Below are 17,601 nucleotides of genomic sequence, written 5' to 3' on the forward strand. Positions count from 1 at the left end.
TCGCTTCTAGGTAGGATTTCAATGACCTTGCCACATCCAACGAGGAGGACACTTGAGAATCCCCTTGCACGAAGGAAGGTAGCGACCATTCTTGGTTAATATGAAGGGTGGACGGTACTTTAGGTAGGAATCCATTCACTGGACGGATCTGGACTCTGTCTGGATAGAAAGACAAGTATGGTTCGAGATGACTAAGGGCCTGAAGTTCCGATGACCTTCTTGCTGAAGTAATTGCTACCAGAAACACAGATTTCAGCGTCCTGAACCAGAGTAAGCAGTCTTCTAAAGGTTCAAATGGAGATTTGGTTAAGTAGTCTAGTACCAGAGGTAAGTCCCATTTCGGAAAGATCGCTCTGGCAGGAGGTCTAACTCTCATCACACCTGCAACAAATTGCTTCACTAAAGGTTCCAAGGCCCATCGATGACCTGTCAAGGCCGAAACAGCTGAGATCTGCACCTTCACAGAGTTATAAGCTAATCACTTCTCCAGACCGGTCTGAAGAAAAGCTAAGACCTGCTGAATTGGTGGGTGTAAGATATCGAATCCTGTTTTAGCAGCGAATTGTGTAAACACTTTCCAGATCCTATAGTACGTTGAGTTCGTCGTGTAATTCCTAGCTTTGAGGAGAGTATCGATTACCGCCTCTGAACAGCCTAAAGTTCTTAGCTTCCGCCTCTCAATTTCCAGGCCTTCAACTTCAGGCGAGAGGGATTCGGGTGTAATATTGGTCCCTGGAATAGGAGAGTCCTGCTCACAGGTATCTGAATCGGTGGAGCTACTGCCATCCGAGATATCATAGTGAACCAGGGTCTCTTTGGCCACCATGGTAGTACCGCCAGTAGAATCACCGGCTCTGACTGTAGTCTTTGTAGTAATCTCATGATTAAGGGAATCGGCGGGAAGACATAGGCAACTTGGAAAGTCCATGCAGCAGTTAGCGCATCGTACGCTTCCGCGTCTCTCTCCCGACCTCGACTCATGAATCTTTGACACTTCCTGTTGGCTCTGGTCGCCATGAGATCTAGCTCCGGCTCCTGCCAATGGGTACAGATCATCATGAAGACTGAGTCCTCCAGCTCCCACTCGTTGTTCGAGATGGTTGTTCTGCTCAGGTAGTCTGGAACTATATTCGAGGACCCCGGGATGTATGTTGCTGTGAGCGACTTCAGTTCCCTTATTGCTAGCGAAAATATCTGGGAGGTCTCCTCCATAAGAGACTGACTTCGGGAGCCCCCTGATTTCTTATATAAGCCACCGCCGTCCGATTGTCCATCTGCAGTAGTATATCTCTCCCCTGAGTCTGGGTTTGGAAATGCCGAAGGGCACACAGGGCTGCCCTCAGCTCTAGTTTGTTGGCTGGCCAATACCTCAGGGACGATGGCCATTTCCCTTGTACTACTCTTGACTCGCAGACAGCTCCCCAGCCTCTCGTGCTGGCATCCGTGCCTATTATCATTGGAACGCTTGGTTTTAGCGGTAAACTCTTCCCCAGATTTTCCGTCTTCAACCACCAAGGGAGGTCCTTCTTCATGTGGGCCGAGATCCGTATGGGTTGGCGTAAGCTGACTCCATCCCATTGCGCTAGAAACCCCGTCTGTAGACTTCTTAGGTGCCAGTGGGCCCAAGGAATCAATGGAATTGTAGAGGACATTGTCCCTAATACTCTGAGGCAGGCCCTTGCTGTCACTACTGTTGAAAGGAGTAGTTGGAGAACTCTCTGAACTATTACTGGGATCTTTTCTTCTGGTAAACTCACTGTATTTTCCATAGTTTGAAATCTAGCCCCAAGGTAGACCAGTTCCTGAGATGGCTCCAGGTGGCTTTTGGCATAATTTACTAGCCATCCGAATTGCTTGAGAGTGTCCAGCAGTATATCTCTGTGCGCTGCTCCGTTGGCCACTGAATCTGCCAAAAGCAGTATGTCGTCCAAATAATGGAAAACACAGATGTTCTGTAACCTGATGATCGCTATCACTTCTAGAAGGAGTTTCGAGTAGGTCCTGGGTGCTGTGCAAATGCCAAAGGGCAGGCATACAAACTGAAAATGTAGATTCCCCACTGCGAATCTTAAAGAGAATCTGTATTGTTAAAATCGCACAAAAGTAAACATACCAGTGCGTTAGGGGACATCTCCTATTACCCTCTGTCACAATTTCGCTGCTCCCGGCCGCATTAAAAGTGGTTAAAAACCGTTTTAAAAAGTTTGTTTATAAACAAACAAAATGGCCACCAAAACAGGAAGTAGGTTGATGTACACTACAGTATGTCCACACATAGAAAATACATCCATACACAAGCAGGCTGTATACAGCCTTCCTTTTGAATCTCAGAATCAGAATCAGAATCAGAATCATCTTTATCGTCGCCAAGCACACCGATTGGTGAGCCCGGAATTGCTTGTGGTTCACATGGCAAGTGGCAGTTCAAGAACATATAAACATATAAACATATAAAATACATAACATATAAAATACATAACATATAAACATAAGCAAGGCAAAGCAAAGCATGCATGCAGATATATGGAGCAACACAGTTAGAGTCTTCGAGGGGTCAGAATTAACAGCAGTGGGGGGGGGGGGGGGGAGATTGCCCTAGGGGATAGAATGTCCCGGTGGTGGTGGGGGGGGGGGGTCTTGAGTTCAGTGAGTTCAACAGTTGGACTGCTTGGGGGAAGAAGGTGTTCATGCGCCTAGTGGTTTTGGTGGGGATGGATCTGAGCCGACGTCCCAGCGGAAGGGTCTCGAAGTAGCGTCTGCCCGGGTGGGAGGGGTCAAGTAGGATCTTGGAGGCCCTTGTCTTCATTCTCATGGTGTAGAGGAGATCTAGCGAGGGCAGGTGGGCGCCGATGATCTTTTCTGCTGCGTTTATCACTCTGTGGAGTTTGTATTTGTCCTTAGCAGATGTACCGGCGTACCAGACGATGATGGAGCAGCAGAGGATGGATTCGATGGTCGAGGTGTAAAAGCTGGTGAGCAGTTCCCGTGACATGCCGAATTTCTTCAATTGGCGCAGGAAGAATAGCCTTTGCTGTGCTTTCTTCTGAGTTTTTGTAGTGTTCTGCTCCCATTTGAGGTCGCTTGTTAGGGTTGTGCCGAGGAACCGTACACTTTGAACTCTGGAGACCTCGGACCCGTCGATGAGCACAGGGAGGGGGGCAGGGGAGAGTTTCCGGAAGTCCACGATCAGTTCCACGGTCTTTGCCGTGTTGAGAACGAGGTTGTTGTCCTTGCACCAATTACAGATCCTCTCAATTTCGTTTCGATAGGAGTCCTCCCCGTTTCGGTCGATGAGGCCGATAAGCGTGGTATCATCTGCGAATTTAATGACTTTGACGGAGTCAGAGGTTGAGGTGCATTTGTTGGTATACAGGGAGAACAGGAGTGGAGACAGCACGCAGCCTTGCGGTGCACCGACATTAGTGGTTCTCTCGCTGGAGATGTGACTGCCAAGCTTGACCCGTTGGGTTCTGTTGGAAAGAAAGTCCTTAACCCACCTGCAGAGGAGGGGGTCTACCCCGAGGTGCGCAAGGTTGTCGATCAGAATGTCCGGGCAGATGGTATTAAAGGCCGAGCTGAAGTCCAGGAAAAGGACCCTAGCGTAGGCCCCTGGTCTGTCAAGGTGTTCCAAGATGTATGCTAGGCTGACATTGATTGCATCGTCAACTGATCGGTTTTCCCTGTAGGCAAACTGGTGTGGTTCAAGGAGGGTGCCGGTGGAGTGCTTCAGGTGGGCCAGCACTAGCCTCTCAAATACTTTCATGATGACGGGGGTCAGGGCTACGGGTCTGAAGTTGTTGAGCTCCATGTTCCCTGGTTTTTTAGGGACTGGTATTATTGTGGACCTTTTGAAGCAGGCGGGGACCCCCCCCTCTGATAGGGATCTGTTGAAGAGAGAGGTGAGGATGGGAGCTAGTTGGTTTGCGCAGGTTCTCAGGCAATGTGAGGACACCTCATCCGGGCCTGAGGCTTTCCTGGGATTGAGTCTGCGAAGGTGTTGTAGCACATCCTCCTTTTGCACTGTGGTCAGAGCGGGGGTGCCACTGGTCACTGGAGGGCCCTGGGCCACTGGGGGGCCCCGGGCATCCTTTTTCGCGGATGCCGAGGGATTTGGTGCTGGCTGGGATGCTGGGGCCGTGGGCTGCTTGGGTTGTAGATCAAATCTACAGTAGAACTCATTGAGTTCCTCTGCCAGTTGGGAGCTGGGGGCTGCGTGTTGAGGGGGGGGCTTAAAGTTCGTGGCCGCCCTGAGACCCTTCCATACTTCCCGTGGGTTGCTGGATTGGAGGCTGAGGCCAACCTTGTTGGAGTACGTCCTCTTTGCAGCTTTCAGTTCTCTATTCAGGGAGTTTCTGGCCTCTCTGAACTCTTCTGGGGTGCCCGACCTGTGCGTCTCCTCCTTGATTTTCCGTAGGCGTCGTAGGTTGCTGTTGAACCAGGGCTTTTCGTTTGGGAAGACTTTGAAGGTCTTGGTTGGGATGCATGCGTCCTCACAAAAGCGAATGTAGGAGAGGACATTTTCTGACCATTCCTCCAAGGTGGGTGCCTCTAGGACCGACCAGTCAGTGCATTCCAAGCAGGCTTGCAGCTTCAGTTTTGCATCCTCAGTCCACTTTTTTACGGTTCTAGTGATGGGCTTTGTCGTCTCAAGCTGTCTCCTGTAGGTGGGGATAAGGTGGATCACGCAGTGGTCTGAGTTCCCTAGGGGAGCGCCTCTGGTGGCCTTGTAAGCATTTCTGAGGGCTGTGTAGCATTTGTCCAGGGTGTTGTGATTCCTGGTGGGGCAGGTGATGTGCTGCTGGAAGTGGGGCAGCTCCTGTCGCAGGTTTGCGCTATTGAAGTCTCCTAAGATGACGATAAGGGCCTCAGGAAAAGTGGTTTCCCACCCCGAGATATAGTCGCTCAGTGTTCTTAGGGCATTTCTGGTGTTGGAATCCGGGGGGATGTAGACCCCCACCAGAATGAAGGAGGAGAACTCCCTGGGTGAGTATCTGGGCCTACAGTTGATGGCTAGGAGTTCAACATCTGGTGAGCAGAACGTGCCGAGGGGTGTTATGTTGGTGCACCAGTTGGAGTTTACGTAGAAGCATATGCCACCACCTCTCATTTTCCCAGAGAGTTCTTGGTCCCGATCTGCACGAAAGAGGAAGTAGCCTGGCATCTGTAAGGCCTCGTCTGGGACATTTCTGTTGAGCCAGGTCTCCGTGAAGCAGAGCACTGGGGTGTTCCTGCTTAGCGAGAGTTTGCGGCCAAGCAGTAGGAGCAGCTCGTCCACCTTGTTTGGAAGAGAGCAAACGTTCGCTAGGAGTATGGCCGGTATAGGAGTGTGTAGTCCCCTTCTCTTCAGTCTCACCCGAGCCCCTGCCCTTCTCCCCCTGTGGCGACGTTTGTTTGGAGGGCCCCTGTCGCTGCTAGTCAGGTGCACGATGTGGGCGCTGACTGTCTCCCACAGGGAAGAATCAAAGGGTCGGTCGCAACAAGCAGGGGGCTCCCATTTCAGGAGTTCAGTACGGGATAGGAAGCGGATGGGATTTGCGTCCCGAGGGGGCAGTTTCTCTGCACTCATGCCTGGGGGGGCCTGGAAGAGCAGAGCGGGCAGCAGGCATGTGTTTGCAGGAGCAGACAGTCACTGCGGTCAGCAGGCATGTGTTTGCAGGAGCAGGCAGTCACATGGGGAGCAGTGGGCTGGGTAGGCTAGTAGCGGGGTGACAAGCGGGCACAGAGAGCAATGCATCACAGTAACAGCAGTGAAGAATGATGTAAGTATAGCATAGTCTCACCGATCCTCATATCCTGTCCTGGGTAGGGGGATCCAGCTGCAGGCATCAGCAGCGCAGAGGAGTGTGTCAGGCAGGGCTGCAGACCCTTGTTGGGGCCAGTGTCAGGCAGGCAGGGCAGCGGGGGCTCCAGTGGTGGCAGCACGCGACAGTTTCCTAGGAGTGGGGGCTCCGGTGGTGGCAGCAGGCAACAGTTTCCAGGGTGTGCTGCGGCAGGTGAGCATCCCCTCACTTAGATGCTGGGATAAGTGGGTGGACCGGGCAGCCACGTGGCTGCCACATGGTGGGTCGGCTGGATGCAGGCAGTGATGGTCTCGGCGTGCCCGCAGGGCTCAACTGGGTCTGTAGCACGCAGTGTCCCGGAGCTTCCTGTCTCTGATGAGAGGGCTGGTTGAGCGGGCCAGAAGCCTGAGCGGAGCGGTGCAGTCCTCGGCTGCTGTAGGGGCAACCTGTGCCGGCCTGATGGTCCTGCCGAGCAAAGCTGATGGCTACGGTCTGGGTGTCCGGGAGAGTGCGGACGTGCGGGCCTGAAGCTGGAGCCGCTGGGATGGAGAGCCGCTTGTCTGGGGAGCGTGCAGGCCCGGAGATGGGGCACGTGGGGCCGCTGGTCGGGCGGGCGTGCAGGCCTGAAGCTGGGGCCACTGGTCTGGAGAGCCGCTGGTCTGGGGAGCGTGCGGGCCCGGAGATGGAGCACGTGGGGCCGCTGGTCGGTCGGGCGTGCAGGCCTGAAGCTGGGGCCACTGGTCTGGAGAGCCGCTGGTCTGGGGAGCGTGCGGGCCCGGAGATGGAGCACGAGAAGCCTGCCGATGAGGGCTGGTGGCGGATTCTGCAGTGCGGGCCTGTAGATGGAGCCGCTGGACTGGGGATCGTGCGGGCCTGGAGAGGCAGCGCGTGGAGCCCGGCAGGCAGGAGGGAGCCTTCCGATGGGGATCTGGATCAGATGCAGCGGTCCGGGTGGCCTGGAGAAGCAGCGCGTGGAGCCCGGGAGGCGGTGGGGGGCCTGCTGATGAGGAGCTGGAGGCTCACCGGTAACGATGCTGCGGTCCGGGTGCCCTGCAGTGCGGGCCTGAGGATGGAGCCGCTGATCTGGAGCGTGGAGCAGCTGTGGTCACCCGATTAGGTGGGTTCCCTCCTTCCCTTGTTCTGCACTGTAGCTACACTAAACTAAGAACTCCACTAATGCTAGCTTAAACTAAACACTGAAAGACTTAAGTAAGAGGCTAAAACTAAGGCTAAAACTAACTAAAACTGACTAAAACTGACTGAAAAGTCACGGAGCCATGTGACCGAGGCACCTCTTACGGCGCCATCTTGGTCAAGAGATCATTTGTGTGTTTCTTTCCCCCTGCATCTCTCATGCACTGAAGTTTTTCAGGCTGCTTGTTTCTTCCTGCAAACAGCTTTGCCTTTGTCTGTAATTCCTCACTATGTGAAAGCCCAGCCAGCTCAGAGAACGATTTAACCAGCTTGTAAAAGAGAAGAGAGAAGCTGCTCTAATCTAAATAACACACAGGCAGTGTGCAGAGAGGGGCCTAAAAGGGGGAGTTCATAGCAGAACCACAACACTGAAGAACTTGGCAACCTTCCAGACACAGGCTGACAAGTCTGACAAGAGAGAGATAAGTTGATTTATTACAGAGACAGTGATAGTAGAACGTGCTGCAGTAAGCCAGAACACATTAGAATAGCTTTTGGAACTTGTAGGATGATAAAAAACAGGATGCAATTTTTGTTACAGAGTCTCTTTAAGTATTGTTGGAAGTTTTCCTGGATAGGGACGTGGAGGTAGGCGTCCTCCAGATCTACCGACAGCATATAGTCCATTGGTTGTACCACTGAAATGATCGTGTTTAATGACTCCATCTTGAGCCGATCCAGGTGAATATATGTGTTCAATTCCTTTAGGTCCAGCACTGGCCTGAGATCTCCCGATTTTTTTCTGTACGAAAAAAAGTCTGGAGTAAAACCCGTGGTGTCTGTTCGCTGGAGGAACCAGAATAATTGCTTGCTTGGTTAAAAGTTCTCGAAGATACTTCTCCAATATGTTCCTCTTTTCCAGACAAGAGGGTAGACTTGTAGCCTTGAAATGATCTCTGGGGGGTTGTTTCTTGAATGTCCAAAAGTGCCCTGTCGTAACGGTACGAACTACCCAAGGTGATTTTATCTGCTTTCTCCATACCTGACTGAATTGTCTCAGTCTGGCACCGACAGGACCACTCTGGACAAGGAAACTGTCAAAAGGACTTCTTAGGCGCCGGCCCTGGGTGGGGGGCCTTCTGTTTAGCAAGCCTTCCTATCGATGCTTGTGTGGCTTGCCAGCTGTTTCTATTGCCTCTTCCAGGTCTGTAGGACCTTGTGTTTCGGTACCTCGAGCTTTGGTACTGTTGTTGTGAGGTGTTACCTTTCTTCTTAGGCCGTCTATCCTGGGGTAACAGGCCCGACTTCCCGCCAGTAACTCTGGAAATAGCAGAGTCTAATTTTTCGCCAAACAGTGCCTTGCCGTCAAAAGGAATCTTGCACCAGGACTGGCGGGAAGTCGGGTCCGCTGACCAAGACTTGAGCCATAACGCCCTTTTCACTGTGACTGAATACAGCATTGACCTTGCTGTTCCCCTTACGATATCGATAGCAGCCTCTCCTACAAATTCCCCCGAGATCTTGAGGTCCTCTAATTTCTGAATGATAACTTCTTTATCCATATCCTCCATAACTGCTTGCTCGATATTGGCCGTCCAGGCCTGGATAGCCTTGCCCACTGCTGTGAGTGCTATAGTGGGTTTACAAGCTCCTCCACAAGTAGTATAGATCTTTTTGAGGTCTAAGTCCTGTTTCCGGTCTAGAGAGTCAATGAAGGATATTGAGTCCTCGATAGGCAATGTGACATGCTTCGCTAGCCGGGCTACTGCCGCATCAACCACTGGTGCAGTGTCTAGGGTCCTGGTTCTCTTTTCTGGAAGCGGATACAACTTGGCAAGTCTATTTGCTAACGGCACCTTTTTCTCCAGTTTTTGCCATTCCTCTTGTATTATGGCGTCTATCTCGTCCATGACCGGAAAGGCTAGCCTGGTTTTATCGAGGTGTTTGTAGTAGCTTTTCTTAGGTTTTTTCTTCTCCTCAGATTCTTCCTCTGAGTCTTCCTAATCAAGGACTTCGCCGACCGCTTTCACAAAAGGGTCCACTAACGCAAAGTCGAATCCGATATCAATATCACTCTCGTCAGGTCTGGCGGCTGAAGTGGAAGGCTGATCACTCGCCGCCATAGGCTGCGCTGGGAGACTGGCTATGTAACTCTTCATAGAGTCTTGTACTGCCTTCTGAATGGCCTCTGTTATATCAATAGGTTCAGACGGTGGTTCTTTATTGAGGTCCCGAAAGCAAGTAGCGCATACCAGCTTCCCCGGTACCACTTTTGTGGGCATCCATATTGGCAGCAGAAATGATGCTGCAAGGAAGAAATATAGACAACAGTATAAGGATATTTTCTTATATGGGCAATACCTACGACCGGACCCAGAGTGGCCCTTACCTAATGCAAGTCTTAGGAGGTAATGAAAAAACGTCCGTCCGCCTAGCAGTCTGCATAGGACGGAGAACGCTAAGTTGCCTAGTTTAAATATCCCTGGCGCCGCCTGGCACGCCCCCTACCCCGACGCCCAGCCACTCCACCAATGGGAATCGCGGCAAGTGAGCGCATCACTTCCGCTTCCGCCCTGTGGAAGGCGGCTGCACGCCACTTGGAGCGCACGTCCGGCCAGCAACCAAGCAATGGGATACCCCAGCCTCGCGCGACGTCACATCCTCTTCATGGCAGCCAGCTGAACCTTGCTATAGAGGACACGGCGAACCCGGCGAAAAGGGAGGAAAGATTCCCAACCCCACCACTCGTTTAGAGTGATTATCCACAGTTAGGTATGCGAATAATTCTGGGCCACCATTAGTGGCTACTACCTACCGCATCCATGGACCCCCAAGATCAGCAGAATGGGGTCCCCACGTAGAAGCCTGTTTAAGGCCTGCGAGTGGCATCGCACCAGGGGAGGTACCTGTGCGGAATAGGCTACCTGATGCAGCCGGTAAGGGGGAAAATAATAAAAAAATACCTGCAGGAATCGCGACATCCTGTGAGGTGAGGGACAGGAAAAAAAGACATGTATGGGAGGGCGTGGCAAATCTTTATACACATGTGTCCTGTGGGGTCATTGGGCGGAGCCAATACCCGTTGTGCTGACATGGAGGCATTAGGAAAAAGTTTTTACCACTTATAAGCAAAGCAAACCTGTGGTGCAGAGGTATTGTAACAGGTTGTGAGATCAAATCTACCTTAAGGCGCGTACACACACCATACCGCCGCAAACGATGGGTCCGTCAGACGCGGGGACAAATTGATCCTCCAGTCCCCCGCCGTGGCTCACTTCCAGTTTTCGCTACTTTAATGTCACGGCGCAGTGGCTTGCAACATTAAAGTTGCAAAAACCAGAACTGAGCGGCGTCGGTGCACCAGAGGATCATTTTGTCCTGGGGCAGGCACAGGACGTCTGCAGGGGGCCGTTATTAGCCCAAGATAAGATTAACTCTTTTTTTTTTTTTTTGAGGGGGGGGGGGGGGGCTTGCAGCACTCCTTTAAGGTGGCCGTACATCAGGCAACTTGGCGGCCTATCGACCATCCGATATGATTATTGTAATTAGATCGTATGAAAATCAATGCCGCCAAAAGCATGACCGATCAATGATGCAACCTATTTTGGGCCAAGAATGTGCGCATGTATTGATTGGTGTAGGACCGACGTGCTCGATCAGGTGCGTTGTGGTAATGGCATGCCATATCGGGACAAGAGACGAACGCGACGGAACCCCTAACGCTGTCCCCCCGTGGTGAATTGTATGGGCACCTTTAGGGCTGGTACCCACAGGAGCAGTTTCAGACACGCTTTGGAACTGGCGATTCCAGAAGCGCTAGGCTAATGAAAGTCAATGGAGATGATTCTGCAGGAGTGATTGCAATTTCCCCCAATCACAACAATGGTTCATGCAGCATTTTTGAAGTGATTGTGCTTCACTACAAAGCTTAGGGTGCATACACACATCAGACCATAGTCTTTGCAAAATGAAAGATCACAGACCAATTTTACCCTCTTTCATGTAGTATGAGAGCCATACCTACACAGTCTATTCTATTGAGCTGAACTCCCCATCAGATAGAAATCTTTGCAAGATGCTGAAAACAAGGATGCTGTACACATTCAAAAGATCAGTATCTGCAAAAGATTTGTTCCTGCAAAATATCCGTTCCTGCAAAATGCATTCATAGTCTATGATATCTGCAGATCCTCATACACACCTTGTTTAACAGACATTCATCTGCAGATCATCTGCAGATCAGATCCACCAGGATGGATCTTCAGATCTGCAGATGATTGTTAGATCTGCAGATGAATGTCTGTTAAACAAGGTGTGTATGATGATCTGCAGATATCATAGACTATGAATGCATTTTGCAAGAATGGATCTTTTGCAGGAACAGATCTTTTGAATGTGTTCAGCATCTTGCAAAGATTTCTATCTGATGGGGAGTTCAGCTCAATAGAATAGACTGTGTAGGTATGGCTCTCACACTACATGAAGGGTGGTAAGATTGGTCTGTGATCTTTCATTTTCCAAAGACTATGGTCTGATGTGTGTATGCACCTTTAGGATCACTGCAAAATCACCTTTCAATCGATGTACAAAGTGATTTTGCAGCAATTTTTTTAATACTCAGAACCATTCAAAAAAAAGTAATCGCTGTACAAATCGCTATCATTAAATTCAAGAGCGCTTTAAAATCAGAAAATGCTGCTAAAATTGCTACAAAAAGAAATTGTTATTATGTTTTGGGATTTCTAGTGTGCTTCAGCCCTACAGAGCCCCATGTGCAAGAGGCTTGTAAAGCACCTTTGTGCTGTGGTGAGGGGAGGGAAGCAGCAGTTAGAATAAAGTGGGGGTGGTCATGTGCATGTTGGGAAACAGCTTTGAGATAAGATGGTAGCTATAAGCATTCTCTCAAAGGGGATTTCAAGAATACTTTTAAAAGCAAACACTGCTGAAAACCTACCATGTCCGTGCACTTAGCAGGGTGGCGTGCGCAATTGATCCGGATCGCTCCTGAAGCAGGAAGGATTGGTGGAAGCAGCTCTGTTAAATCAGAGCTGCTTTCTGACCTAACAGGAGCTGCTGGAGAGAGACTTTGCAAGAGAAGCACACCCCTTCACATTTTTTTTATTTAAATATTTTATTACATGTTTTCTTATTAGATAAAATAAAATGTGTTCCTCATACCAATCCCATTAATCCCTTCTATAACGCCCCCCCTCCATAGTTAGTTAACCTCACTTTCACTTCACTACATGAGATTATTTTTGGAGTGTTGTCCTATTGTCTGGCTTTCCCTCAGAGTGTATTTGGTGAAATGTGGTCATTGCTAGTTGTCATGGATGTATAATAATGCCTAAATACGGCCCTAGCAGTTATGCAATTGGTTTCTTTCTGGCCTTCATATTTTATGTTATTGCGATTCACACTGCTACTGCAAGGACCTTGTAACACTGGTTGAGGTAATGATATTATCTGTAAGTGCTAACTGTGGGTGCATACTGTGTATCTGTTACATAAGTTGGGATAGTTCTCCTACGTTCATAATATCCACACATGAGGCATGGGCAACGCCAACCCTCACCACCCCCTAACCGCTTCTGCCTAGGGGCTCCCTCTAAATAATTATCTCACTCACACTGAGAATAGTATAGGGTGGTTGGTTTTGACGTGGCGAACATGCAGTTCCATTCATCTGTGTTGAAAGGAGACATGCTGCACCAAACCACAACACCAGCACTGGCAGTGGATATAGTTCGTTACCACTGTAAACAGGCAATCAATGATAGTCAATATACCAGGCTGCATGTGGAAGGTGTTGGGGTACTTTTTAAACAGCTAATGTGTTGTATTGTAAGATCAATATTAATATACTGTACTGTACATTATCCTGTATCATGTAATTAAATAAATATCCTTTCCATTTATTTCTTACTAGCAATGCTAATGAGCCAGTACCAGTGTTTCTAGCCAACCCACCTGTTGTCTTCTTCCCAGAATATGAGGTTGGGCAGATATACGAGGTTAGTTTTGTGTGACATGACTTAAGTGAAACTTTACTAATACTGAGAGAAAACAATTCTTACTGCCAGTTCAAAGGTAACTAAGGACCTAAGATGACAAGTTCCTGACACAGCCATTTTCAGCCTGTCTGGCTGAAGATTTTATGTATATATGGTACCATTGATTGAGTCTTGTTGGTAAAGGAAAGCAACTGGGCAGAGTTAAGGTGGGTACACACGTCAGATAAAAGTCTTTGGAAAATGAAACATCACAGACCAATTTTACCCCCTTCCATGTAGTATGAGAGCCATACGCTACACAGTCTATTCTATTGAGCTGAACTCCCCATCAGATACAAATCTTTGCAAGATGCTGCACACAAAGATGCTGTACACATTCAACAGATCAGTATCTGCAAAAGATCTGTTCCTGCAAAAGATCCGTTCCTGCAAAATGCATTCATAGTCTATGATATCTGCAGATCTCGTACACACCTTGTTTAACAGGCATTCATCTGCATATCTGACAATCATCTGCAGATTTGAAGATCCATCCTGGTGGATCTGATCTGCAGATGAATGTCTGTTATGCTGGGCATACAATACACGGGCCGATGCGCCCTTATCAATCGAGCCGCTGATGGCTCGATTGATAATTTCCGACAGGTCCGATGACCCACCAGATGGATACCCCGCTCGATCCCCGCCGGCGGACAATAGCAGGGAATCGAACGGAAGATAAGGAGTGCCCGCGGGGACGAGCGGGAATCGATCCAGCCGCCCGCGGGGACGAGCGGGGACGCGTTGGGAGTTGGTTAATTGAGCCGCTGAGTCGATTTGTGTATGCCCAGCATTAAACAAAGTGTGTATGAAGATCTACTGATATCATAGACTATGGCCTCAATTCACGGAGCATTATCAAACATTTATCAAACACTTTATCAAACGTTTGATAATTTACCTCATGGGTAAAATCTCATTTTAAATCCACTAAGGTGTTATATATTTATCGAATGTTTTACCGATAAAACGTTCAACAAATATATAACACCTTAGTGAGATTTTACCCATGAGGTAAATTTTCAAACGTTTGATAAAGTGTTTGATAAACGTTTGATAATGCTCCATGAATTGAGGCCTATGAATGCATTTTGCAAGAACGGATCTTTGGCAGGAACAGATCTTTTGCAGATACTGATCTTTTGTGTCTGTACAGCATCTGTGTGTGCAGCATCTTGCAAAGATTTCTGTCTGATGGGGAGTTCAGCTCCATAGAATAGACTGTGTAGAGTATGGCTCTCATACTACATGGAAGGGGGTAAAATTGGTCTGTGATCTTTCATTTTCAAAAGACTATGGTCTGATGTGTGTATGCGGCCTTAGCCTCTGCTCAGACCCCCTCATGTTCCCCAGAGAGCTCCAGGGAATTAACAAGAGCTGCTCATTTAAAGTGAACCTGAACTATTGTACAGGGCAGAAGGAAAACATAGAGAAATGCACCCTGTATGTATTTAGAGAATGAAAGCACATCTGAGGTAAAAATAAACTGATGAAAAAAACAATTATATCTATCCTCCTTCTCCTAAAAATGACTTTTTTTTAAAGATATCCCACAGTTTTATTTTATATTTAAATCTAGTTTTTAAGTTTTTACTGTTTCATTGTCTCTGTTTAATGATACGTTCACTAAAGTATGCCAGAGCTCAAATCTATGAATTTTTGACCCGTTGTATCTCCTTCATGCTCTCAGAAGCCATTTACTTACAGGAAAGTATTTTATGGCTTTAATTACCTATCAGCGAGGGTTACACTGTAGTCTGACCCGGTATCGACCCGGACAGAAACTGTCACTTGCATACCTGATGTTTAACTCTTTCAGGCAGAGAAAGAAAAAAAGGAACACAGCCTAGTTATTTGTGTGCTTGACACTGTGCATACATATATCTATCTCATCATGTCACTTGTCACATTGGTTTTCCTTTAAGCCTGTCTAATCACCACTGTAATTTGATATCTCAGCTGTGTCAGCTCAGGAATCTCCTCTGCCACAGCAGAGCAGCTCATTTGTAAACACAGGATGTTAACTATATGTCTGCTCCCATGAAAGCAAAAAGTAGATACACTACAGATTCATTACGGATTTGTATTGTTTTTTTCTTTAACTGTTATTAAGCTGTTGCTTATCTTTTAGAGCAGTAGGTTCTGAGTTCAGGTCCGCTTTAAGCCAACTACTCCTTTTCACATTGCAGTTGTTTCCTGCATTGTTAGTTTTTGTTCTTATGCTTTTTGTTGGGCTTTAATACATATTTCCTTCTAAAAGGGACCAAACTTATAAATGGCAAATCTTTGCTCAAGGTCCACACATCACATGCACTCGCCTTGTGGTGCCTAAATCCCAGGGAAATATCCTGCTTAGTTTGATATCAGCAGCTGGTTCACTTTCATTGGATAACTGACTCCTGTTTTGTTTCCATACATAAAGATGACAGTGGAGCTGAGGAACATGACAGCATCAAGCCGACACGTCAGGATCATCCCCCCTTCCACCCCTTACTTCTCTGTTGGCCTCGGTAAGTCGGCACTAAAGTTACAGGAAAATTGCGGCTGCTCAGGAGGAATCCTTAAAGTGTACCTGAGACGAGAAGCGTCTCAGGTTCCATACTTACCTGAAGCTTCCTTAGGCCCCCTTGAGGCCGCTTCTCCCTCGCCATCTCCCCGGGTGGCTCCTGTCCCTCGCAATTGAGCCCAAAAGCTTGGCCAAGTCGCGCTTTGTTGCGCATGCAGGGCTCGCCCTCAAACACGCACCCATTGCGCTGCAGTGGCTGGGAACATTGTACACCTGTGCAGAATTCTCCCAGCTGCATGAGCGCAATGGAGCGCGCACGGCTGAGCCAAGCATGCGCGATGAAATGCGACTCAGCCAAGTTTTCGGGCCATCCAACGGGGACCGCAGCTACCCAGGGAGACGGCGAGGGACGAGCGGCCTCAAGGGGGCCTAAGGAAGCCCCAGGTAAGTATAGAACCTGAGACTGTTCTCGTCTCAGGCTCTCCTTAAATCTACCACATAATCTGTGGAGCTTTCCTTATTTCTTTGTCTAACCCACCTTGGATAGTAACTTGGGGTTTACACGTGTAATTCAATTCCAGGTGATTTTGATGCACGTGAAGATCATATGGATGTGGTGTATTTAGAGAATCTAGCCTGTCTAATTCCCCCTTATGTGTAACCAATCCCAAGTGTAATTTGATCTCTCAGCTGTGTCAGCTCAGGAATCTTGGCAGAGCAGTTAATTTGTAAACACAGGATGTTAACCCTATGTCTGCTTCCATGAAAGCTGGAAGTAGTCACACTGCAGATTTATGTCAGCAGTATCAAATAAATGTTTTTCTTTGAACATTATTATGCTGTTGTTTATTTTTTAGAGCAGAGAGGAAGTTCTGAGTTCAGGTCCATTTTAGAGTAAACCTGAAGTGAATTTTAACAATTGTGCCTGTAGGCCTCATCCTAAATAGGATTTTCCTTGAATAATATTATTTTGATTTACAAGATTAAAATCTAATAGTAAGATGCTTAAAGCTAATGATTTCTTTGTTAGGAGCTGAATGAACCAAGTTTTACATTACACTGATATAACTTCTGTACACACTTGAGTCAAAATGTAACTTTACAATGAAAATAATATGAGACACGTGGATAGTTCTTTATAGTATCGCTACTATACATATGATTATCTGGTGGGTTTTTCAGTTCAGGTTTGCTTTAACCACGTAATGACAACCAGACTTATACAAATGTCCTGCTAGAGCCTCTCAATGGCTCCAGGACGTTTTTATAAGTCAAACAGTGCTGCTGCTGCGTGCATGCATGTGCGCGCTCCCGTGTGCGTTCCCATGCGTTCCCGCGAGCATGCACGTGAGATTAGTGAAAAAAAAAAACATTAAAAAATACACCTTTATTTCCAAATAATATATTGTCACCAAACTTTGTACTAGGGACATAATTAAAATCTTGAGATAACCAGGACAAATAGGCAGATAAAATGTGTGGGTTTTATGTACAGTGTTTATATTAAAACTATAGGGGATGAAATTGGAGAAAGTGTATTTTTTCATTTTTTTCCTTGTTTTTCCCTTTAAAATGCATACAAAATAAAGTAATTACTGAAAACATATATCAACCCCAAAAAGCCTAATTGGTGGTGAAAAAAAAACAAGATGTAGATCATTTCATTATGACTAGTTGTGATTAGGCTATTGGCAAATGAAAGGGATGAAGGTGAAGAGGTGAAAATCGCTCTAGTCCGTTAGGGTAAAAAACGCTTTAGGGTGAAGTGGTTATTGGGTAATGCTGTCAATCAGCAGTTAAATATTATTAGGCAAATATATTTATAGTTTGATGAAAGATCTATGCCATATAAAGAATTCAATTGTCATTACTGCAAACTCAGCTCTGTCTCCTGACTTCTTCCAGGAAAGTTCCCCGGAGAGGGTGGAGTTGTAGCGCCAGGGATGAGTTGTCACTATACAGTACGGTTTGTTCCTGATTCTCTGGCGGACTTTGAAGATTTCATCCTGGTGGAGTCACAGGCACCATATCCTTTACTGATCCCTATTGAAGCCAGGAGACCACCCCCAATACTAAACTGTAAGGAACCAAATTATATTCATTTATTTTTAGATGTCATTATTGCCTT

The 17,601-nt window shown here is 47.7% G+C and overlaps 1 protein-coding gene across 3 annotated transcripts in view; it reads left to right on the forward strand.

The window, feature by feature from the left end:
• The window catches only part of DLEC1 (DLEC1 cilia and flagella associated protein), a 99,425-nt gene that overhangs the window by 18,754 nt on the left and 63,070 nt on the right, over window positions 1–17,601 (forward strand). For all 3 annotated transcript variants that reach the window (XM_068235935.1, XM_068235933.1, XM_068235934.1), the window contains exons 8-10: window positions 12,844–12,928; window positions 15,390–15,477; window positions 17,379–17,552. In XM_068235935.1, the coding sequence (XP_068092036.1) occupies window positions 12,844–12,928; window positions 15,390–15,477; window positions 17,379–17,552 (347 nt within the window). The remainder of the gene's footprint in view (window positions 1–12,843; window positions 12,929–15,389; window positions 15,478–17,378; window positions 17,553–17,601) is intronic.

Source organism: Hyperolius riggenbachi, chromosome 5, assembly GCF_040937935.1.
Source record: "Hyperolius riggenbachi isolate aHypRig1 chromosome 5, aHypRig1.pri, whole genome shotgun sequence".
Taxonomy (NCBI): domain Eukaryota; kingdom Metazoa; phylum Chordata; class Amphibia; order Anura; family Hyperoliidae; genus Hyperolius; species Hyperolius riggenbachi.